The following is a 26,682-nucleotide window of genomic DNA, read 5'->3' as shown; positions in this document are numbered from 1 at the left end:
GTCACTTTGTTGTATTCGGTTCCTTGGCAACGTTTTATTTCAACAGACTTTTAAAAGTGATATAACGTCATTAAAAGTGATGATAAGGCCATGTAAACCTAACCCATTTAACCTTGTTTTTTCATCACTTCAATTGTCCTGAGTTACCCGGTTACCATTGTATCTAATAGGAAACAGTCAGTTATGTATAAATATGGAAAACTTCACGCTTGTAGAAAAAAAATAGGCTCGTACAGGATGTGTACATAGGTAGTTCGATTTGAAGAAAACCCTTATTTTCAAATGCCAAATTTGTAGATAATTCTGTACGTGCCTTTTGGTAACTGAATACACAAATTGATTCGGATCTCGATTTAGTATGGTAGCATATAATATAACTCAATATCGACAGTTTTGGAATTGAACCCCACAATTAATGACGACAGGCAGGTAGGTACCAGTTACTATGTACTGCCGGTGACAGACCGGTGACTTCAGTTTTAACATCACTTCTCTTAGGAAGAAAACTGGAAAACCATGTCTCCGCACACCCAAAGAATAGAATGTCTTGTCACACACTCTTTGCGTCATTCGCATTCGTATATATCTTCTGATACTAAAACTACAACAGAATCTCTTAGCAAAATATGCTATTTAAAATAAATCTCTTTACTACATGGCATCATAATATCTAGAAAATAAATTTAAAAAATGTACATCGAAACCAAAAAAAAAAGAATCTGAAGAAGTAAACATGGTTACAAGTATATTTGCTGAACTTCCAGAGGGGAAGATACTCTCAGTATCACCCTGGTGTAAGACCACCGTTATGATTGAAACGTTGCTGGAAATGGCTTTAGCCATGTTTGGTGGCCATATCTTAATAGGTAGGTACTTCCAAACTTTCCGCTTCCACATCTCCTTCACCTACTACCTTCAGCCTCACAACATTCCCCAATTAGGGATCCCATTGTCTCACTTGCTCCGGACGGTTGAGAGCACTTGGGAGTAACGAGCGGTATTCACATTAATCACATTAATCACAATCGAACCAATTAGTAGTTTAACATTTTTGTTGTCTCATTATCAAAATTAACTCAATGTTGTATAGAAATAACTTTTATCAAATCACCATGAAGTTGTCAGTGTCAATTCCGTGTATCAGTCGGATTTTCTTGAAAAACTAGTCCGAAAATACGTGAAATATTATGTTATTCGAGAGAGGAGAGAGAAATGAGCCAGTGTTGGTGTGTATGTATGTACGTATGCATGTGTGCTGGCTGACTGGTAGGTTGTTACAAGGGTCGCCTCATGTACAGGCATTCCAGGCGGTGGATTTATATAATATAGGCATGTATATAACAGTGGGTACATGTCACGTAACAGGTGGTCTATAAAGACATTCAATAAAATGTGCGGTGAGTTAGGGAGCAGAGCAAAGGGGGGTGGCTAGGGGATTCCCACCCAACCATCACCACCACCGCCATCTACCTTATCCCGTTTATCTATATTTATACTCGGGGAATCCGTGGCACTCAAGTGCTACCTCCCATTGTCTGGCCGGTAATGCTAATGGTTCCGTTTGTCTTTTTGCTGCGCTTGTGTGAATAGGTAGGTAGTGTAGTGCTCGCTTGTTTTGTTGCCCTTTTGGCGGCGGAGGGAATCCCGGCTCGGGAACTATGTGTTTCAGTGTAAACAAAACAAACCTGTTTTTTCCTTCTTTTTAGAATTCCATTCAGGAGCGCGTATCGCGTATGCGTATATACTACCTTGTGTATGTGTCACAGCCCTCAGCCTGCAGTGTAGAGTGAAGCTGTCATTCAATGTTTTGTGGAATACGCGGCCGGAGAAGAGACTACTCGCGGCCTCGCACACACGACGTATTTCCGCCTTTTATTCCTAAACAAAGTGGCTAAACGGCAAAACGACTTAGCCTTATTGTTCCCTGTACAATGTGTTATGAACTACAGCAGTTGTTTTGACGTGAAATTGCACGTTTTGCCATTACTTGAAAGGCATACTCTGCTTTATGATTACGCGGTGGTTGCAATTGTTATGGCAATATTTTACATACCGTCGTAATGTTTCTTACGATACGCTCAACAATACGGAGCGGTCTTAGAAGAAACAAACAACTTAGTTAGGTTTATTTCTGCTTTTAGAATGAATCCTTTTGCATAACAAAGGAGGGATGGTTGGAGGAGGCCGGTTGGAAGCGCCGAGGGCACGGGAGTAGGTGAGGTCGGTCACGATTTCTGTTTTCTATTTACAACAAGTACTTTCTGCCGGCAATCGATTAGTCCAATCTCCAACAGACCCGCCTACATACTTATGCAGCTACTTACCTGAACTTCCTTATAAACAGTCAACAAATAACCGTTAATCTAAAGTATATTATTTAAGATTCACACGCATTGATTGATGTATCGCTTCGGAGAGAGAGTGAAACAATAATTCTTCTCACTCACCTAGTTTGCAATTCTGTAATAGGATCACAGGACCGGATCACGGGATCGAAAGTGGTTTATTGTTTCAACTGTCACGTGAAATGTTTGTTAACTGTTCGGCAAACGATCAAAGAACGAATTCATTTTATAAATTACAAGCTGACGTGTACCCGACGTTGCACGGGGACTTATGAATGATTTTGGGTTTATACCACAAAATCTAAATTTTCCGCACAATGTGTATTTTCACAAATTATGAATACCGTCAAAAATTTGAGTTTATTTTTCTGATTCTGATCATTTTACTAAAAATGTGTAATTTTAATTAATAATTATTGATTTTAAAACTATCTGAAACCGCACATCCCGAAACGGTTCCATCTAGCTACGTCATTATGACGTCAACGCCGCCGAATTCACGGATAAAAACGAAAAATGGCGCATTGAAGATAAAATAGTCTACGTAAATCAAAATCAGTAATAAGATCAATAGTTCACTGCTATAGGGCCCGGTATGTACATTTATTTATTATTGTACATTTGATACAGAAAGTTTAGAAGTAACATATTATATGTATATGTGCACAAGACGTGTAATAAAATTAAAAGTAAAATTACGTCGAGGGTAAGCTGTAATACATACGTGAACACATTATGGCCCAGTCAACATTAGTTCATACGTGAACACATTATGGCCCAGTCAACATTAGTTCCTAACTAGGCAGTGCGTGTTCTAAGAAACAAATCATGGCATTCATTTCCGTTGGATATACGTACTATAAAATTATTAATTTTAATATATTTATATTGTATTAATATGTATACTAAAATAATAAACCAAAGGTTTAGAAGGTATAATGATTTAAAAAATAACGTTTTGAAAGACAAGAATTAAATATTAATTTCTCTTCAACCTCGCTTGGTTTATACGAAGCTTTAATGTCACCAATATTACGCATTTTGTCTGATGATTTTAATAGAGGAACGAACTTATTTCTTTGCAAAACCAAACAGTTATCACGATTTTTAAAAGTTATACTATATGAGGGTTTGTTTTTTTTTTATATATTCCCCCGCTTCATTCAACATGGTGCTATAAGCGAGGAATCTAATTGTAAATAAATTTGGGTAAATATGCAGAGATGTGCCTCATCCAATATGCATAAATTATTTAAAAAAAAAACAAAACTGGTTCTTAGGGCTAGTTTTTTTCTTCTTCATTTTTGAATGAAACCCAAACTAAGAACCTACTTTACACATGGGTTTTTGGTTAACCAACCTAAGAACCCACTTGTCAAATCATAACACGAAGAATATTTTACTTAATGCAATATTTTACTTTTCCGTGGGATTGAAATAATTCCTCATTGTAATTACCTGATGTGGCCTGTTTTTTTTCAATGATTTGGAGGCGCGCCTATTCATATTTAGCAGTATTTGTTTTTCATGAAATTATGACGATACAAAACGTTGAAAGCAAACATGTTCTCACAATTGGAACCTTTAAAATCCCTGTAAGAACCAGACTTATTTAGATTATATATCATACTTTATCGATTTATATCACCGATATTAAATGAACCACGTTCATACTGATAAAAAGTAGGCAATTTACGTAAATGTCAAATTTGACAGATGTCACTGGAACTAGAGCTAGAGCTGGGTATAATAGCGGAATTTTATAAATTTGTTTTGTGTGACCAGCCTGTAATGTATTATTAAATTGATCACTTGATCCAAAGTATAGCAAGTAACAGTAGGAGTAGCAGGAGCAGGATACTTGCGTGTGGAGACACACTTTCTCTCCAATTCCCCAACGTGCAATGCAGGGAATTTTCAACCGAATATAATTTACTTGACTGACCCACTTTGATGTAAAAAGGGTATTATTGAATTTCAATGTACGCATTATTTTGTTTTTTTTTTTTTTTTTCTGTATTTCGCTTTTTCATAATACATTCGTTTCTCTGAATATGTCGTTATTTTCTAACCGTCTGCTGAACTGACAAGGTTTTAAATCTTTAAATATGACTTAATTTTATTTATTTTTTTACTAATAAATATACATTAAATGTTACATGTTTCACAGTGTTGAAATAAACATAAATTATTATATCTATAGCTGTTCTTCACTATAACAAGACAAGTTGCTGTGTTTGATGGGGAAATTTACGCCCAAATAATAAAATTAATGTTTCTTTTACAATTCAGCAGTGAAGAATACGAATTAGTTGTGTAGTATTACTTATTGTAATAAATATAACGAAAACCAAGATTTGCGGAAAACAGAAAAAAAAATACTATCAGTAAAGAATTTTTTAGATTTAAAGGAAGGTTGTTAACATAAATTATTTCGAGATAGAAGTAGTTGCTATTTTATATTTGATTTTGGGATTTTAATGTTATTCTGATATCTTGCAGATAAAGACGTACTTGTATCGTGTAAAAGCACTCTTGGTGTAAAATGAAATAAAATAAAATTAATGTTTAGTAAGGAAATCAGTGGCATCATCTATTAGTATATTATTTATGTACCAGAGTATGTATTCGATGACCGGCGATATAAATTTAGCTTGCTGATTGTAGATGTGTTTCGCTCGCTCAGAGTAAGCCACCACCTCACACGTGTATGTGTGATGTTTGTTTTGTTGTGTAGTGTAGTATGTGGCGATATCGGCTCAGATGAGAGGTTTTATGATAAGCTATTAAACGGGGCATGCCGATGATTGATGACTCATTAATTGTTTACTCCCCAAAAGTTGATGTTCCTCACAGCTGATGGCTGACGGCTGATTGTGGGCGGACCACTACATTATATCATCCGATTTCCGTGTCTAACCGTCTGGACCGACTTGGGAAAGGTCAGGGAACTCGGATGTATTATTGTAGCGGCCAGCATGCATGCCTCTACATCTACCTCTGCCTATCAGCCACCTAGCTGTAACTACCAGCTACCTACCATCTACATCATCTCTACCAGCGAGATAATGGCGGTCCCGGCGCTGAGCCACGTGATACCTTTAATCCCAATAGCCCAAATACACACAAACATTGTCCGCAATAATGGCCATTGTCACTTTAATTGTGTGCGCTTCTCACGGCGACATGCCGGTTCCTATCAAGCGGTGTTTAGCCACGTTTTGACAGCTTCCGAATTGACCGATTCGCTAACTGCGGTATTTGGGTTTCGGCACTTCAAACGACCACTAATACATATATACCCTAATATGACACGGCTGTATCTACCGGACTTGTCGATATGGGATTATTGGTTCCACGATAGCTCAACACTTATTTAAAAAGTGATAAAAAGTAATTAAAAAAAAAACTAACGTGTAAACCTAACCTATTTGATTTAGTATTTGTGTAATCACTTCATGACTTATAACTTTTTAAAGGTGTGTGATGAATTGTCATTTTGGTGAGTTATCCGACACCTAGATTATTTGAATTCCGTTCAAAGTTCAATTTTGTGCTTTCTCCTATCTTGTATATAATAGTTTTGCCAATTTCTCAATTTTAGCCGCCTGTGACAGTGTAGTTGATTTTTTATAGTTGACTTAATCGATATGGGATAATTTGAATTCTTCAAAAGAGGGTCAATATTATGCATTCTCTGTCGATCGTCAGCTTGCTTTAGTTGAGCATTAGCTAACTTGGGCCCGCTTGGTCCAGTCAATGAGGTTAGCTGGTTCACAGTTAGTCGATGGGAGACGCGTGCATGAATAGATATATAGATTAGCTGGCTGACTGACTGATTGATAGAATAGGTATCGCGAATGATGATTGATGGCTGATGGCGCAGAACACGTGTCCGCGGCCCATCTGTCAGTCGCTATCGCCATCCGCTTCGGAACTGGTTACGTCATAAAGCACGAGGTAATTAGATTATTGCGCACCCCGGCGTCATCTCGGCATTTTAACCGCCGGGTCGTGATTATATGTGAAGAAAAACAAACAAACGGGCGGGCATTAGTGTCGTCGTGGTTCCCACTTTCCCTGATAATGGTGACCACTAATGACTTTCCGCTTTTGACTTTTCCAAGACGTATTTATTGCTTCTCACTAAATGTAAAGCATGATTCTTCACACAATAATCTACCTCACTAGGGCTAAGCCTGTATCGAGATTAATGGGGGGGGGGGGGGTATTTTAATAAATAGCATAGGTTCGAATACCGAAGAGTAAACTCTGACTTTATAAAAACGTACATATAAAATATACGTTATTCTATGGATAAGCTATCAAAAGGATGGTGAAGTACCCCCTGGATACTGATACTGGATACTACTTTACAATGCCTCCTACCCTTCAAAAATATATATTCTTGAATAACGTCTTGTTTAACATAAATAGCCACTTTTTGTTGTTTTGTCATGGTGTCGACTCGTGACATCGATTTATACAGAAAAGCAAGATATAATTATAATTTGACGGCAAGATAACCACGATCACATGGATCAGAATAAATGCTCATCTCGTCTAGCTATAACATTGATGATGTGATCGATCACCAAACTCAATCAAAATAATGTCAAAAGCATCAATGACAAGTTGGTTGGTTGTTTCCTCGGAGATGTCTCTATTTAGATTGGGGCACGACCACCTGCCATTACCATATTCATGAGCCACGTGGCTCGGTCCTGAATAAAAACTTCATAATACAGATTCCTCTACATTGATCTGAGTATCTATCTACCTCTACCTGCCTAGGTATCTACTCATCTACTCGAGGACTCGCCGAATGAATGAATCAAAGTAAAGTAGGTGCCACCTACCCAGTCAGTCTACCCACATTTATTATATCCCGGAATTGCTCCCTTATTTGTGTCAATGCCGCCGACGTTAACGTTAAATTTCCGACTGCTCGCAATAACCCATTTATTTATCAGGAATATTTTATTTTCAGTCTTCGGGACTATCTTGTTTACGTTTCTCAACATACATACATATAGGTCGGTGGGTATAAAAGGCGGTCCGTGACTTTTCAGTAATCTAGAGTGGTAACATTTGAAAAATACGACATTTGATGTAGTAGCTGAAAATGTATACATATCTAAGTATATTTTTGAAAAAATATAATCTTTTTGTTTGAAGATTTCTCAGTTTGGGAATACTGTGCTTTCATGAAATACAGGGTTTTCCAATAAGAGGTGTTATTTTGATATTCAATCGTAAAAGATCAATGGTTTCGTTGCTTGTGTGGCACGTAGCGGCGTCTTGTTGAAGGTAAACGTTGTCCAGATCAATACCATCCAATTCCGGCCATAAAAAACACTAATCATCTCTCGATAGCGCAATCCATTCACCGTAACTGTTGCTCCAGCCTCATTTTCGAAAAAAGTATAGTCGAATGACTCTGCCGGACCATAAACCGCACCAAACAGCCACACATTGAGGATAGAGAGGCATTTCAACAATAACTCTTGGGTTTTCCGAGCCCCAGATGCGACGAAGCGACCGAGGTGGAAATGGGCCTCATCACTCAAGATGATTTGCATTTGATTCACTCAAGTGAATTTTAATAATTTCAATGCGTTGTTGAAGCGTGTATCGTTCCATTTTTATAAATGGCGTAGTTTCTACTTGTCAAATGTCAAAAAATGACAGCTTCAAAAGTAACATCTACCGAAATAGCGGGCTATTCAAAATAACAGCTCTTATTGGAAAACCCTGTATCTCGCACAAAAAATTTAAATTTTGGAAAAAAAAATTTCATCTACACATCATCAATAATTTCGTATTTTTCAATGCTACACTGAGCTCACTAAAAGTCACGGACCGCCACTGGTGGATATGTAAGATGTTTTCGTCGTCGGCGAGACTTGGTGAACGTAAAAAACTCCTCAATCTACGAATAAAAAAGCAAGATAACCTTAACTTTTATTGAAGTAGGTGAGTTAGGTACCTACGTAGAATAAATAATTGAAGAGGAAGCATTGTGGAGTTTAGCTACCTATAGGTATTCCATAAGTTGAAATGTAGTGATGTTGTCCGTTAGTAATGTCTTTATTTAAAAACAAGGATAAAATATATTTTATAAGTTGTTTTGTTCCCATATACAGCCTTCGCCTTAATCGCGCTCGCAATAAAATACCAACACTAAGCTAAAAACAAACTACGGCGAACAGAAAAGTGAGCCAGCAGCCAGTAGTTAGCAGTCAGCAGTAAGCGGCAAAAGCGGCGGAGCTAGCAACTTCGCCCCGATACGACACGAAGAACGCCGGAGTTGTTATTCAAGTGGGATGGCGTGTTGTGGAAATATCCGACCGTTTCTACAATATTCTCCTCGCGGGGACTGTAATCAAGCGGCGTTTCGGTGCGCGGCGTACAAGTTGAACGCCAAGTCGGAGCTAGCGAGAGATAATGGATATAAAACAGTATGGCCGCCCCTCGGTGGGGTAACATGGACTCGTCCGTCGGCTAACCTCGCCGGGGCCGGGGCGCGCGAGTCGGCCGCCGAGCGCGCCAGCTGGGAGCCGCCCGTTATCGCGCGCCAACCGACACAGCGAAGTCGAAATTCAAATAATGCCGTCGTTGTTTACCGGCGGACCCGAACTGGCAGGATTCTCTTTTTGTCGATATCAAAATGCCAATCATGTGCCACATTCTAATTTGTATTATTTTGTCAATTTTATTATTTCTAGGTACACAACAAAAAAATATAAATATTGGCGACGAAATCCCATTGTTTACGATTAGCCGATTAATATTTGACACGATCAACAAGATAAGCCATTTGTTAGTATTGGTGTGTGTGTTTGTGTTTTCAGTGAGTTAAGCGAGACAAAAGGTGCAGACGAGCGAAAGAAAGAGACAGATTTAGTGCGTTTGGTATGGGCTTGCTGCAATTAGACTGAATAATGGCACATGCGGTTGGACTGGTTAATGGGGGAATACTAATGTTGTTGAGAAGATTCCGAATACCTCCACTTACCTTATTGTGATTTATTGTTGTTATGGTGATCTGCTTAGTCAATGGGTCAGGTGCAAGGGGAGGGGCTACCAATTAAAAGTATAAAAGGTACAACGGTCATTGAGAGGTGCTTAGTATTATTATGACGACCCATTGTTGTTTCATAATAGATCTTTTGTTGGTAGGTAGATACATACCTACTTATTTTAAGTATACATTTCACGACCCTGTATATTAAAGTCAGTTACAAGGGTAAGCAGATCAGTCAGATACGGGGCTGACGTTATCTGATTAATAGTTGACTTCGTTTGCATTATGCCTGTTCCGTGTGTTATAAATTACTACCTATAACGTTTAAACACACCAAGCAGCAGAGACAGATCAAAGTTGCAAAGGTTTTGTTAACAAAATGTTCAATATGAGCTTCTTGGAAGTGGTTACATTTTATTAAATTTATGAAAGACTAGCGCAGAACCGTTGAAAAATCACTAGCGATATTATGATTGTAGCATTTGTGAAAGTATTTATAAAAATATATTTACCTCAGGATCCATTCATTGCCTTCAAAAAAATTAATTTCGAATGTTAGTAAATTTGGAAAATTAGAAAATTACGACATCTTCCAATGATATTGTAAAAAATACAAGACACGTTATATTCATAGGTATTACCTAATCGATAATGTAGGACCGCTTATAAAAAGGATAGCCTTTAAAGAATGTGTGTACGAATTAAGTATCTATATGAACCTATGTCTATGATATGAACGTTCCGCTAAATTATGTCCACTGGACCTAGTTCAGTGAAACCACTCGCGTTGTCTCAGTAATGTATCTTCACTCTTTTAATTATCTAAACATCTGTCAAACATTTACGCAAAAGAAATACACATTCCATATAAATAATTTACCTGTTTTTTTTAAATACAAACATTCCCGGGTTACAAAACCTGACAATCCTATTTGAAAATCACCTGGCACCACAGGAAGATGTTGCTTGTGTCGTGATATTTAATTATACCATTATTATATTTATAAATACCCCTTAAAATAACTTACAATGGCTTTGCTTTTAATCTTTACGTAAAAGTTTTGTATTCTGCTGTTTTTTTATTCGGGGGTGCAAGTAACACAAACGTATAATTGTGTTGCTTTCATCGTTAAATGCTATCTACTACTTGGTTCCATGATAATTCAACACATTGACAATTCAACACACTTTTAAAAAAGTGATATAAAGTCATTAGCAACGATGAAAATTTTTTTTTAACCTAACCTAACCTACTTAACCCAGTTAATAAAGTTTTTGTTTCATCACTTTCCATGACTTTATATAACGTTTTAAAGATGTGATGAATTATCATTGTGATGATTTATCCGGTCACTCTACTACTTATAAAATATACTATGGTTTAATATTTCATTCCGAGAGATTCACAAATTAATATTTACCGTATTCGGATGCCGATAACCATTTTTATTTCTGTTTGTCCAGTGTGGGTACCTAATATGTGTGTGTGTTGCGTTTAGCATTAGCATTAGCACTGGTTGCAATAATTCCCAGCGAGAGGATGATGTCAGACAGTCAAGTCGGCGAACGTTACGTGAAGAATATTTCCCATTGTGGCCATAGACAGTTGACACTTGAAATGCATCGATTGCTTCTCGGTGCTATCCGATCCCGCGGTACGTCATCAATCATCATTCTCTTTTAAGAGATCTCGTTTTATTAGAAATCTCAAATCAAAAGTATTTTCTACCCTAACGCATATGCGATAGACAGGGGCGCCCCTATGCGGGAGCAATTGAAGCACTCCGCTCCTGGCGCAGAATTACCGAGGAGCTGATGATACCTAAAACCAAACAGTCCTTACACATCGCCCTTGAGAATATTTTTCATAAAAAACGGCCCTACACAAGAATACAAATCATCAGAATATTGTTGATTACAGTGATCTCCTATCTAGGCGTCTAATGTTTGACAAGGGGCGTTAAGGCGATGCCATACGTAGTAATGCAAAATCATGTGTTTTTGGTTTGAAATTTTGGTCGCCTAGAAATGTTTCAGATGCTTTAATTAAATACTGCGAGTAGAATACATCTTGGCCTTTGAAATAATCTAGTATTTTTTAGATAAATCTTTTTATAAGCCCAGAAAAAATAATGTAAAGGCCTATGAAAACTGCTTTAAAGTTCAAAATCTCCTACTTACGAACCCATTTTCGGTTATGATTTTACTGTAAAATGTGGCAAATTAAGTTATTTATAAAATGATCGAAAAAAATTTTAATATTTATGCTTGAACATCCACAAAATAAAATAAAAGGCATTTTTTGGCCATGTTTTTTTTGCATAAATCAAAACAGACGGATGGTGTTAAGCGGGAATTTAAACCTTATCGCCATCTACGTAAGGGTTGTTATCGATAGCGGCTCAATTTAAAATATTACACGACGTAGTGCATCGCCTTAACCCTTTCACACCCGCATTATTGTTTCCACATATAAAAAATATGTAATGCCTGATAATACCTCAGAAAATTATTTGAAATTTTTTGGTATATAATTTTTTTTTTTTTAATACATACTTTAGAAAATATTCTACGTTAATTTGAATTAACATTGGGTGTCAGGGGGTATTTTTTTTATAGTAAGGTAAAATAAACAACAACACACAAATAATACAAATAAGTGTTTAATTTTAAAAATACACAACTAAAATCTATGATAATCAATGTGTATACCAATTTAATGTGTATTGACCTATCATGATAGTCAGAAAAGCAGTTTCTAGTAGGTGCAAAGCACAAATGTACTAGACACCTTTCGCATTTGACTTTGGTGATGCCTTGGACACAGTGCTTGCACCTCAACTGCTTTTCACTATATCGGGGAAAATGCCCCCAGCCCTCAAACCTTACATCATCAAGAGGTCTTGGTTGGTTTACTTGACGCTTACTATAAGACGGTTTGTCCTGAGATTCATGTGAGGGTCGACCTCTACGACGTGGGTTGATTGTAGAATTACCAGCTGTTAGCGCACGGCCTATCTCAGATCGAAACACTAATAACGATTTATATTTTTCACCTTGTTGAGAACAGTGGCGCCTGTACAATAGCCAAGCATTCACCACACACATGTCAACAAGGTGAAAAACTATTCTTAAATAAAAGCGTTTTGATCGGATATCAATTCGGTAGAGTGAAATCAACATGTCGCTGAGGTCAACACCACCCATGAATCTATTGTACTCTGCCACTATAGCTGGACAAAGAACATTTACGTAGGAACGGGAAACCTTAGACCAACGACGGACGGTACCAACCGGTTCCCGTCCGACGTATGACGATGCAAAGTGTACGTTCCTATTGTCGAACCATTTTATGGCAAAAACACCAGATTCCAATTCAGTCTTATAATCATATGATCCACGGCCCTCTTCAAGTAACTGACGGTCTGTTTTGAATATGCAACCACGTAGTCTGTTGCTACGAACAGTACCAATGGACCATATGCCTATAGATTTTAATTTGGAAATCAGTGAATGAGAAGTGAACCAATTGTCGAAAGAAACTTTATAGTTTGCATTCTGAGGAATGCCTTGACAAAGTCTTACTACAATATCTCCACTGATTCCCAGTGCAGTCCTCTCACCCACATTGGTGTCTTTGCCAGTGTAAATTTCAAAATCATATACAAAGCCACTTGATCCCGCTCGGGCGAACATTTTAATGCCCCATTTATGGGGCTTATTTTTCATATATTGTTTTAAAATGCTCCTCCCCTTGAACGGGATCATAGCTTCATCTATGGAGTTAAATTCTTCTGGTTCGACTTTGGAAAAATTGCGACGGAGAGCATCTACCAAAGGACGAACTTTAAATAGTTTGTCGTGTCCAGGTTGACCACTGGGCACACAATTTATATTATCATTAAGATGAAAATATTGTCTCAGGCTGGTGAATCGGTTTCTCGGCATGACATCACATATCATAGGCAGTCTAAGCCCTTCTTGCCAGTATTGGGCAATTTGAGGCAGCTTAAAAATACCCATTATTATGTGCATGCCGATAAACTTCTCCATTTCTTCGACAGTGGTGTTAATATTTTTACAATTTTTCTGAACCGAGTAAAGATTGGTTTGTTCTACCATATTTATAACAATATCTTCACTCATAAAATATTTAAAATATTTAAGAGGTGTTATATCCTTAGTCGGTTCAGAAAAACTAAAAATAAAGTTAGAGTCTACGGGTTCCATGTCTCGATGACGCCAACGCACACTTTTCTCCGAAGCAATGTTGGCTGCTACCTGGGGCGGCTCTTCCTCTTCTAGTTCAAGGGGTGGATCACCTTCCTCCAGCGCAAGTACTTCGGCATTCTGAAAAATGATGGAGAGATACATTAAAAAGTTGTTATTTTAACAAACTTCCATTAATCAACGGTTTTTGTTTCCAAAACAAACATCGGGTCGATTCAATGAATAGTAACACAGTACAGTTGTACAGATACGAAATAAAATGCCACTAAACAGCCTAGGTAATACTTACTAGGAATTCAATCCGCATGCCAACTACTTCTTCGAGGGCTGGTTGGTCGAGATGATGGTTCTCAGCCTCTTCCGGACTCCTCAGATCATCAAGTTCATCAATTTCATCGCCATCCTCCAGCTCAATGTCAGAAACATCACCTTCGAGTAGAAGCGCGATTTCCAACTCGTTAAGACTGTTATTCATCTGTAGTTGGCAAAAATGCACCAAAAAATATTGAATTAATCACTAAAGTTTGCAACAAATAACATTTTAATTAAAATTCATTCAGAAATTAAGAAATATTCGATGATAATTATCTTTAAAAATTCTCCATACTAGTTGAAATTATGCCTTCCACTACCAGTGTTAATTTGAATGAACATTGAAATTCATTCACGATATTCTGCCAAAAAAAGTGTGAAAAGTGGATTGAACTGATTTTATTATTATAGAACACATCTTTATGAGTTAAAATATATGTACTTCAAGTAGAAAATATTGATATCTTACCTTAAATTAAGTAATTGATGACGGCGGAAATTCGATGGAACGCACAATCGGCAGCTGTCAAAATATTTACCGTTTTTGTGGCGGGAATAAGGATTGCAACCGAGCGGAAAAAAATAGACGCCACGGGGAAGATTGCCAGCTATAAGAAAACAAAAACCCGACTTTTCTAAATTGCCACAGTTGCGAAAAAAAAAATCATAAAGTTCGTGTTAATTTGAATTAACACTGGGGCTGAAAGGGTTAAAAGTTTACTTGCGCCAGGCGCCGTTTGGCTCAGGGCCTGCCCTGTAGATAGATAACGCCATTAAAAATACGTTTTTTTATTATCCTAAGCATGACAGAAGACAACGGCTCACGATTTACTAACTACACGACCAATCGTTGCGTACACTAAATAGATAATACGGACTACGTTCATGTAGATTTGAATGTAAACCAATGTCGCTAAATGAAATGAAATGTTTTGGCTATTAGATCGAGATAGCCAATCAAATATCACCATTATCGGCATGCTCTGCCTCTCTTTATTGCAAGACACTCCTATCGACCTTTTTATATTTGTCAGAGTTGGTATTTTATTTTATTTATTTATTAATCTTAAGTTAGCTCACATCTTCGTGTGTGCTAATAGTTTTATAAACATATAAACATGTACATTGTTTGGCAAACATAATCTTTCTTTAAATATTTCACTAAAGTCACAAAAAAAAGAAACATTAATAATTGAGATAGACATATTTTCTTAATTCATTTTTGAACTTATTAATATTTTCTATCACAGCAATTTCCTTCGGGATTTTGTTATAGAGTTGAACGGCCTGGTACATCAGAGATTTTTGGGTGCTTGTTTTTTTTCTTGTTGGCAATCTAATTTGCTTAGAATTTCTCGTCCCGTGTCCGTGTATCTCGTTATTGTAATTTATTTTTCTTTTCAGTTCCTTAGACATCATCCCTAAGTTTATTTTATGTATAAAAATAAGTACATTCAAATACACAGTTTGCTTCACCGTCAAAATATTCAGCTCCTTTAACATGTCTCTTATCCTTGTGTATATGTTGCGCTTAAGTATTATTCGCATTGCTTTATTTTGCAGTATTTGCATTTTTTTCATTTTCTCTTTATTGCAGAGAAAAAGAATACTTGAACAGTAATTAAAGTGTGGTGATATAATTGTATTGTATATTATCTGGCATGTTTCTTTATTTACTTTGTTTCTGATTCTACCAAGAAATGATATTTTTTTTGCAATTTTTTTAATTGTATAGTCTGCATTTTTTGAGAAGTTCAATTTTGAGTCTATAATAACACCTAGATATTTAATTTCTTCCACTTTTTTTATGATTTCTCCATTTATAGAAACCTTTGGTTCCTCGTGCGTATTTGTTCTGCCTATATGCATGTATTTTGTCTTATTTACATTTAGTTTGTAGTTTGTATGTATCCAACTCCAACAGTGAATTAAAAGAAATATGTTTTTTGCAACCCAAGCAATATCGATTACATTGAACGGCCCCATCTCTAATCAACGTGCCGGAGAATTTCCGGTTCACCTTCCAGTTGAATCTATTGATAGACAGTTTTTCCGTATTTGAAATGTAAGGGCGCATCGCCCTTAGATTTGGTGCACGAAATACGCCTATATCTCATTTCTTGTCCTTTATTCTACGGTTGTGTACATAGAGCACGTGCTTGCATTACTTTCTAGCGCAAAGTGGTCTTATAACTGTCTATTTCTCTATGTTCACACAATGGTATTATAACGTATGAGGCACGGGGTATTAAATTTTATGTAAAAACTATTGCCGGGGCAAATGAGATCCTCTCATGTTAAAGTGGGGCAAAGATTGTGCTGTTGTCATTGTGAAAAAAGGTTCCATTTTTGTTCCGAAATAAAAGAATCTGCTAGGAGCAATCATATAATGTTTATCTAACCAAAACAATTTATGAATTAGTAGTCGGCATTTGCAAAATAAATAACAAACAATCATCGTACCTGTGGGGATCCGACGTAAAATTGATCTAATCTAACAAAGTACGTAGAAAGTACGTGGAACAACTCAGATGGGCAGAGCAGGATCTCTCGTACGTGACGATCCTGAATCCAACCACACCATCCAACTACAGCATCCCTTCAAAGAGCTGATTCCTTCAAAGGCGAGCTCGCTCCATAATGCGAGGGTAGACGCCAACGTGCTGGTAGATGGGGCACGTCGAGGCCTTTTCCATCGAGGGGGCCCACAAAATATAAAAAGGCTTTTGCGTGAACTACTTAGTTTCGGGGCGCATCCGCGTGATAATTAAACAGGTACTTCATCATCTCCAGCGGCAGATGGATTTCGATTCTCAAGGGATAAGCAAAAATTCCCGGTGCCACTACGCACACTTTACATTTAAAACGAAAAGAAAGTTCTCATCTTGAAAACACTAAAATATCACGATGGCACGCGGAGAATCATTATTAACAAGGATTGCCCAAAAGTTAAAAAAGCAAGTCAATCACTTTGATTATGTGACATAATCGAATCCACGTCGTTTCTCTCCCCGGCGTGAATTCAAGGAGTGACGTTACTCGGCGGAAACGGTGCCAAAATTCACCAAAAAATGTTGCTTGTCAAATTCAAGCTTGTGAATTAATTCCTTCACTGACCAGGTAAAGTCAGGAAAATAATTATTTTCTAAACAAGGAATTATTTTCTTGACAGTATGTATCAGTATTCATTACATTGATATAACATGTCATGCGTTAAAAAAATTAACCTGTATTTTTTTATCTAACTTTGCGCTGGAAATATATTGCCGTCTGGTTTTCATCCTTACCGTTACCAGACTAATCAACCATGCTTACCATGTTCCTTAGAGAGCAATTCTAACAATAACATTAACTGTTTTACTGGTCATGTAGTATGGTGATTTCACAATGGATGAAGATGCCATCTGTCGAGATACCTGCCATGGACCAAAACAAAGGCGGAATGAATGAGATGGATTACGTAATGTGTTGGTTATTTATAAACGGTTCCACCGATCCGCGATCGGCAGGTCTGGGTCAAGGTTTTCTCAACAGTCAACATTTCCATAGCGTGCCAAGTTCCCGAGAACCAACGCAACAACCCAACCAATGCATACTCTGTAGTGCTAACAAATAAACGAACATCAGACAGGGATTAATGCTATCGTTCATTATAAATATTATGTGCATAATATGCATAATATGCATATAGGTACCTACCGTACTTGTTGTTACTGGCAATGTCACATTTATTGACATTTGTGAGAACCTCCTTTATTTTAGAATAAATACATAACCATATTCTACGGCTTGGGCTTTAAAAACAAAATTATTTAAAAAATCTTACCATTCATATATCTTAACTTCTTTTTCTATATTTTATAATAAGCCATATTTTAAAATTACGGTAATTGTTTGGTTTCGGTTGCCTCCCTGTACCTTAAAATGTCTGCTCAGAAGATTCTCATTTCTGAGCACAAACTGCCTCTTGTTTTATATTATGTTTTTAGTTTTAATATTCTTGTTTTGTCCTGTCCTGCTGTTATTGTTATTCTAAGTTTTGTCATCGCTTTGTATAAACAATATATTTAGTGTTATAATAATATATCTGTATTGGGTGAGGCACACTTTCGGAATAATTTTAAGAACATGACCACTAATACTAAATTACCGTTTTTAAGTTTGGTATAGTAATATGGAATCCCCAATATAAAGTTAATATTGAAAGGTTGGAAGGAATTTACAATTAATTATAATACGAAATACTCATTTCATATTTTTATACATAATTCTTCAACACATATAGTACTACACTTATTTTTCTATTTTTATATTACTCATTTTTTTACTTCCATTTTTTCTTATTATTTTTATTTTAATATTTTTTACTTAACATTTGGTTTATATATAAATTGTTACCAGCCTCAGAACAGACTATGTCTAGTGAGGAGGGTAATGAAAAAAAAACATCTGTACAGAACCAACCTTAAATAAACGCCCGGGTTGCCGGCACTGAAACTGAATTTTAAAAAAATTCTGAAACACTTGGACTTTAATTCCTTCCAACCACCCCAATATTTAAAAGAATCATTAGCATTCCACAAACTATCAACATTAGAAGATAGAAGAGATATATCAGACAAAAAAAAATATTTAAAATTATCCACAAAGTTCTTAACACAAAAAATAAATAAAAACACCTTCTGGAAAATGTTCATTTCCACTGTCCAGCTCGAAACACACGATTAAACTATTCCACATCCCACGCTCAAAATCTAACTACACATAACATTCATTTTTCATAATGACAAAATACAATAATATTTTTTCAGACGCCGATATTTTCCACTTATGCATATTGGAGAAAATTAAATCAAATTGTCAATTACGTACCCCCTCCCCCTGCTATGTGTTAGATATCTAAGATATCTCAGGTTATTTTCGTTAAGGTGTGTAAGATATTTAAATTTCCGAGTTATTTTCATTAAGGCGATGCCGTACGTAGTAATGCAAAATCATGTGTTTTTGCTTTGAAAATTTGGTCGCCTAGAAATGTTTCAGATGCTTTAATTAAATACCGCGAGTAGAATACATCTTGGCCTTTGAAATAATCGAGAATTTTTTAGATAAGTCTTTTTATAAGCCCAGAAAAAAATAATGTATAAGGCCTATGAAAACTGCTTTAAAGATCTCAAAATCTTCAAAATCTCCTACTTACGAATCCATTTTCGGTTATATTTTTATTGTATAATGTGGCAAATTAAGTTATTTATAAAATGATCGAAAAAAATATATTTATGCCTGAACATTCACAAAATAAAATAAAAGGCACTTTTTGGCCATGTTTTTTTCTTGCATAAATCAAAACAGGCGGATGGTGTTAAGCGGGAATTTAAACCTTATCGCCATGTACGTAAGGGTTGTTATTGATAGCCGCTCAATTTAAAATATTACACGGCGTAGTGCATCGCCTTAAGGTGGTTTGTGTTTATTTTTCTGTTTATTTATGTTTTTTTCTGTATGTAACATGAATTTTATGTGGAAACTTCACTGGTAAAATGTAATTATTTATAAGAAAATTGTTAAACTGTTTGTTTCCCCAATACACTAAAATAAAAATCGTCATGTAATAATAATGCTTGGATAATTTGTATAGTGCCGTTTTTGTGAAAAAAAAGCGCCTCAATGGTGTTATAAATGTGTACTTACAATATGAAATCTTGGAAAAACAATAGTTCAAAATATTTAAATGATCATCATCAAAAGTTGGCATCGCGTTTGGATCCCAACCAGGCGTCGTGCGTTCAATTCCTCGGTTTGCTAAGTCCACCATCAAGACACGCGCAACATTTCGTATTTCAGTAACATTTCAAATAGGTGTGTTACATTCTTTCGTAAAAAGGCGAAACATTGAAGTCATCATTATCAACAGAAAACTCTCAACAATTCTTATTTTAGTAACATTTCAAATAGGTATGTTATATTCTTACTTATAACAGACGACACTCTCTCGACGTTGCAATCTCTAGGTAGATAAGTAGGTATAGAACGGATCCATAATCTAACAGTGGTGTAAAATACACGTTAACCGTACCATGATATATCACGGAATATTATAATTGTAGGATTTGTGAAGCTAAAAAAAATCGCGCGCTTTCCGCGCAGGTGTAGGTAGGCAGAAAGGACGAACCGCCAAACAATTCTGTCTTGGCTCCTTTCTCCATTCACATTCATACATCATCCCATACATATACTTCTGTTATTCTGACTCTTGGCGTGGTCCGACTCAAGTATTTGGTTCACTTGATCGTGCCATATCTTCCTCGGGCGTCCCCGAGCTCATCTACCATTCACGTTCGCGTCATATATTCTCCTTACACTCATTTCCTCGTTCATTCTCTCTACATGCCCAAACAATCTAGGTGTCCCTTTTTTAATCTACTCATATATATGTTTATGAAGCTGAAAGTATTTATAAAACATTTGGCTCAGGATTCATGCCATTGAAAATCAAATGTCTTTTTAATTTCTTTCAGACTATCTTGTGTTAAATTTGCACTATAATTGTGAGAGGCAGAACAACCCCAGGTTCATCAAAATGTAAGAATACGTAACATTTTGAAGAGGAAAATAACATTTAAAAAAATATTGAGTATAAATATTACATCTATTAAATACAATGTTTTTATTTTTCGGAATAACTTTATTGAGTAAAACCTCAAATTGTAATATTTAATTATTGAAGACAATATTAGCGATTTCTAAACGAAAATCTGAAACCTGGGTTCCAGTTCTAGATGTGACCGTATCCTTTTCTGATTTTTCTGTTTCAGATTTTCGTTTAGTAATCGCTAATATTATCTTCAATAATTCAAAAATACAATGTTATTAAAAAACTTGTAAAAAATATTTACGCGTTACCTGTAAAATAAGCTTTTTGCATTTAAGACATGTTGCTTCTCAGGTACAGATGTAATGATATTTTTTCGTGAAAAATTTATTACAGAGAAAGGTAAATTTCTGGCATCTCTGTCAACAAAACAATATTATTATTGACTTTATTATTTAAAGCAACCAAATTTTGTTAAAGAATGTCTACAATATTTGATTTTGGAACGCATAATCCCTTTAAAATCAAATATGTATTGTCAATTTTATTTATTCTGATGGGAGTGGGGAAGTGAAGGAGATTGGGAAGAATCTGGCTGTTGAAATGTGGTCAGTAAATATGTCTAACGCCATTTTTATTAACATTTCAATTCTAGAAAAACACCAGATCAGAACTCTGTTGTTTGATTGAGTAATTCTCAGTATGCTTTTAATAATTATTATCATAGGATAGATAGGCTTTTTCCAGAGCAGTTCACGTTCGATAGTAATGTTCTGAATTGCGTGATTTTGACACTGTCTATAAGCCTAACTCAAATCTGCGTTGTCCCCCTGAATACATAAATTACACAAAACACACAATTATATAAGTTAATAAACTTAATTCTTCGGTCCGTGGTCCGAGCGCGTGTGTATTTGGGTGTGCGTGTATTGGGGAAGGTCAAGCCACTGATCCTGGATAGCGGCAGACACATGGAAGTATTATGTATTGGATAATAATGTGCATTCAGAATTCAGAGTATCGCGTACCAAAGCAAGGAAGAAACCGCCATTAGTTGTTGGATGTTGTTTAAAATTAGCATATTTATGAACTGGGAACGAGCCACCGGAATGTCTCGAATTAGCATACATAATAATATTATCGGAGCTGCCAAATCTGGTACACAACAAATGTGCACATATTATGTACTGTGGACGGTGGACATACTCTGCTCGTCGCGTCAGCGCAATCGTCTTTCTTTCGTAATAGTCTGCGTCACGGAAATGAATGACCTCTAAAGTGGGTCGATGACATTAATTTTTATAAATAACACCGGCATTAGGTCGATGTGTAATGAAGTAATGAGATATGTGTTATCGCGGCGCCAAGGTGTCTGTCTGTGTCTGTGCCTGTACTAATCTAGCGTGTATTGTATTGTTTCAGGAGTTGACGGGCCAGAATAGTAATGACTCCAGTAGCGGTGGTGGAGGCGGGGGCAGCAGAGAGGGGCTCCTGAGGCCCTCCCCCAGCCCCACAGGCTCCACCGGCTCGAGGTCCATGTCACCGGCTGTCGGTTAGTACTACACTACACTATACCACCCACACCCACCTTATAACCAACCAACACCTCGATATTCACCTTCAACCAATCTCAAAACACTAATATACGTGCATGTTGAATAGAAGAATCACGTGACAGGCTCCTCTCCGACTGCGTGGAGTGTCTAGTGTGTACGTGGATAGGTACACGAGTAGGTAATAGGTAGGTGTCTAAAGAAAAGTTGGGACGTTGAAGGCTGACTGGCTGGCTTGCTGGCTTGCTACCCAGGACAAGGGGGGGACTAGTTTATGTTCCCGGTTGGTTGGCTGGCTCACGACAGACGCGTCTAGGATGCTGTTAAACCAGACGGGATTCCCCGGCATTGACCCATATTTCTGTGTGCAAAACCACCGGTGGGCGAGGGGTGTCAGGAGGGGGGGAGCCCGCCTTTCAAAGGGTAGTTTTTATTTTCCCCTCCTCGGGTTTTGTGTGTGAATGGGAAATCGGCGGCGGCCCTCCCCCCATCCCCCAGGGGGGCTGCGGAGGGAGGTTTCCGATTGTCGGTCGGTCGAGTGTGGGCCGTGGGGAGGACCCACCCTCCCTCTCAACCCCGGGAGAGATCCGAGAGATTGTATGCCGACGGTTTGCTAATGCGACCCCCTCCGTGTCATAACTAAACTCACATGACGTACGTACACGTACAGCCTACGTCAACAGTGCCACGAATGATGAAAAGTCTCACGTTGTTAGAAAAACCCGGTCATCGAATTTAAATGCTGTCCTAATATATTCTGTATTCTTTGAATTCAAAGTCCGCCAGTGTTGGATTTGTAAAAGTCAGCCACTGAGTGTTGAGTGGTTGGTGTGCTTTGTGCAATGCGGTTACCACCGCAATGGAAACGACATTCCTCCTAGAGCTAGAGGGAAGGGAGACCTTGGCTTCCCAGAACTGATCACTAACTAGCCAATGTGACCGCAAAGTAAATTCCATCTGCAGGATATACACTGTTTGTGTTTATCTCACAGACTGATTCGCCGTCGGAGACGAGATAAAAAATAGCCTCCTATTTACCGATCCATTTGTAATTTACTTTTACGCAGAATCATACAGATGTTTCAACTTCAATACGATTGTTTTTTCAGTGAAAAATTTCACTTTCAGAATTGTGCAGTGTGTAGTAACTGGGGTATGTCATAAAGTGGTTGTGTTTATTTATCAATCTCCCGGCGATCACGATATTAACAATAATTAGTTGGTGTGGTTTCACTTTCCACGACCAAAGATCCGATTACTTCTAACGGAGCCAAGTCACGCTACAAATACCTAGTTTTTTATTTGACGCCGGACTCGATATTATTATTTTTTTTGTATAGTAGCTATTGATATTTAAAAAACCCACAAACACAATACCCCCTTCCGATCCCCTCTCCTAGAAAGAATAATTGATGCTCGACTTTTATAATACACGTGATTAATATCGGCCCACAATACATACCTATCGATAACGCATTTAATATTATTATGATCGAGTATGTTAACTTCCTGTGTCTACAGTTACCAGTCTACGGCATGTTGTTATGACGTAATAACAATATTCCAATGTCACACAAAGTAATAATAATAATACAGGGTCAGTGGCCCCAATGCACCTGATTATTATTGCAGATTATTTTTTCTTTGCATAGTTAATAGGTGCCCACTACGTTATCACAATCGGCAGTGCACTTATATTATAATATATTGTCTTGTATTGTTTGCCATTATCACGATAATAACATGTACGGTAGTAATAAGGGGTTTATCATTCGTTTGACGGTTTTATATAAATAGTCCAGTGTCTAGTATAGATTTGTTATTATATGATAATGTTGATAAGTGAAAACAACAACATTATTAGGAAATGAAATGCAGTTGAGAACAGTTCACATTTAGTAATCCAACAGCCACATTTTAAAAGCCACGTTTTATTGAAATATGTATGTAGTTTTATAAGGTAGAAAGGCTAATGCTTATAACCATAACCTTATGAACAATAATTACAGGCGCTATTGCATACTAATATCTCGTCGAAACGTGTTCCGCTAGCGATAATCGGTGGGCACTGCTCGTAAACTGGATTATATAGTTTCCGGTCGTTCGGTGTTATAGCGTTGGAGGCCAAATAGGACGTACAGAAATGGAATCTATTTTTCGCTTCATGTCCTATCAAAATTTGGAATCCATATTAATGCTTATAATACAATTGTATAAAATAAGTTCTACGAGAGGCCGATTTGATCAATGTCCTGGCCTGGGTTGAGGTAGTTTTGGTTCGACTGAACGGACTCAACAATCAGTGTTGCCAAGTTATCATATTATATGCTAACTTTGGCATAATTACTCGATGTTTAGCATAACTGTTATGCTTTTAGCATATAGCATATTTATTTGGCTTATTTTTACAGAAACATGAAAATAATAAAAACCAATTTTTTAACTAACAAAAATGATATCGATAACTTTGTCGGTCTCCCCACCTCACTTGCACTATGGACAACACTTTTTCGGGCGATAAAGATACTTTAAAAGTAGTAAAACCATCCATTGTAAAAATAGCCCAAGAGTTCCTACTAAATGAACCTACGATTGAAAAACTGGTGTCTCAATGGAGAAACATAGTTCACATTAAATGGGAATCCTTGACTTCCACTGTAGAGTTTTGGAATGAAGTCATGCAATATAAAGATGCAGCTAATAATAACCCCTTCGGTGATTTATGTCAGTTTGCAATGTCTATTTTAACATTGCCGCATTCAAATGCGGACATTGAACGTGTATTTAGCCAAATGAGTCTGGTCAAAACAAAACTCCGAAATCGTTGCGCGGTGAGAACCCTGAATGCCATTTTGTACGTGAGATTTGGCCTAAAGAGAGCAGGAAAGTGCTGTTGTTCTTACACTGTTCCTGACGAAGTACTACGCTGCATTGGGACCAAAGAAAGTTACGACTCCGTCTCTCAGCCTTCCACATCAGCTGCTGTCAATGAAGAAGAAGAAGATATTGATATTTTATTTCACTGATTTTATTTCTAAGTTAAATTTATGTTAGCTTTTCTTTTGGCATTTTTTTAAAGTAATTTAGCATTTTTCTGGCATATTTTTCCGATCACTCCTATTTCTCAATAAATACTAAGGACGGGTTGTTTCGGAGAATTTGAACAATTCATCAAATTTCAACGTTCATTTACAAGTTCTGTGAAAGATTTTTTCAAGTTCTGTTTTTATTTTAGTTTTGTCAAGCAATTAGCCTACAATGATATAATAACAGAACTTGAATAGGACTTTCACAGAACCCGAAAATGAACGTTGAAATTTGATGAATTGTTCAAATTCTCCGAAACAACCCGTCCTAAGTTAAATTTATGTTGGCTTTTTTTGGCATTTTTTTAAGGAATTTAGCATATTTCTGGCATATTTTCCATCACTAGCATATTTTGAAGTTGTTGAGTTGGCAACACTGTCAACAATCGCCGCGATGCCTATTAAGGCCATCGTCTCACGGGTCGGTAAAGAATCGACATAAACTGAGTGCTGTTAAAGATGCTGGAATGCTGCATGGTCTCTGCACACGACAGATATCAAGTAATAATTTTGTAGCTTGTAGCCCAGTAAACTGTCGGCAATGCAGCCTTCTGTTTTCGCACTTTCCACCTCATACTTACAGAGTACTTAACCTTGAGTGAATCAAGTCAGTCACCAAGTGACTAAGAGGTTGTGGGATTTTTTTGCGAAATTATTAATTTGTCTAAATAATACATTTTACGAATATTTAAAAATAATTCTTAACTACAATAAATGTAAATGGTAAAAATGATAGTTAGAAGTTCGTTACGAGATATCGCCCAGATAGAGCGCCCATTGAAACCTGGTACCACTAGATAGCTATATACGGGAAGTACGTCGTATCGTTCCCGCTTGCTCCCCGACCCGTTTGCACTTTCCAATACAAATATATTGATCGGTGGGCTCTCGGTATACCGCGCCCGGTTTTTGTCTATTCTTTACCGACCCGTTGCACGACTGCCTAACTATTACGGGAGTAATATTTGTGGTATTGGAAGCTGCTATGATGAAAGGACGGTAAAACAAAAAGCATTAAAAATAATATTATTAAAATTGTATACACAAACAATGTCATTAATTCTGGTTGTTATTTATTTACAAATAGAATAGATAGATCTAATTAAATATGCGCCATTTTATAACAGGTTATAAATAGGTATTTGTTTATATAAACACTCCGCCCTCGCTTTTTGATGTATACAAACTAAAACAACACGTAATTCGCGAGTGCCAAGATTCTATAAATATCTAACTATTGGCATGTTATTAAAATCATGTTTTAGTGTCGAAACGCGAAGAACTTAGACTAAAACTAAATGGCTTTTTAATTTTCAACAGAGTGAATCATCTAGCCAGTGACGGTAAAAGGATTATTACTTTGTTTTGTTAGTAATTTATCTCTGGTCTCGTTTGATTTGTGCGGCGGCCTCAGCCTGGTTTTCTAGTAAACATGTTTCGCCAAATAAATGGACGTCTGATTCACGTCGACGGACGGCTAGCGCGCACTTTCGATTTGCGATTGTGGTTTTCTTGCAGCAATTATAGTTGTTTTTATTGT

General features: G+C 36.9%; 1 protein-coding gene and 1 long non-coding RNA gene across 7 annotated transcripts in view; one reads left to right on the top strand and one right to left on the bottom strand.

The window, feature by feature from the left end:
• The window catches only part of osa (trithorax group protein osa), a 241,730-nt gene that overhangs the window by 187,256 nt on the left and 27,792 nt on the right, over positions 1 to 26,682 (top strand). For all 6 annotated transcript variants that reach the window (XM_089640374.1, XM_089640375.1, XM_089640377.1 and 3 more), the window contains one exon: positions 21,926 to 22,055. In XM_089640374.1, coding sequence (XP_089496500.1) covers positions 21,926 to 22,055 — 130 coding nt within the window. The remainder of the gene's footprint in view (positions 1 to 21,925; positions 22,056 to 26,682) is intronic.
• On the bottom strand, positions 12,279 to 14,405 carry LOC149417528 (uncharacterized). The gene is made up of 3 exons (XR_016303322.1): positions 14,384 to 14,405; positions 13,892 to 14,077; positions 12,279 to 13,722 (listed from the first exon to the last, which is right to left on the bottom strand). It is a non-coding gene; the product is annotated as an uncharacterized LOC149417528 (long non-coding RNA).

This window comes from Hesperophylax consimilis, chromosome 15 (genome assembly GCF_061612785.1).
Source record: "Hesperophylax consimilis isolate HC1 chromosome 15, BYU_Hcon_1.0, whole genome shotgun sequence".
Taxonomy (NCBI): domain Eukaryota; kingdom Metazoa; phylum Arthropoda; class Insecta; order Trichoptera; family Limnephilidae; genus Hesperophylax; species Hesperophylax consimilis.
Note: the sequence above shows the minus strand (reverse complement) of the source record. Positions and strands in the feature narration are given on the sequence as shown.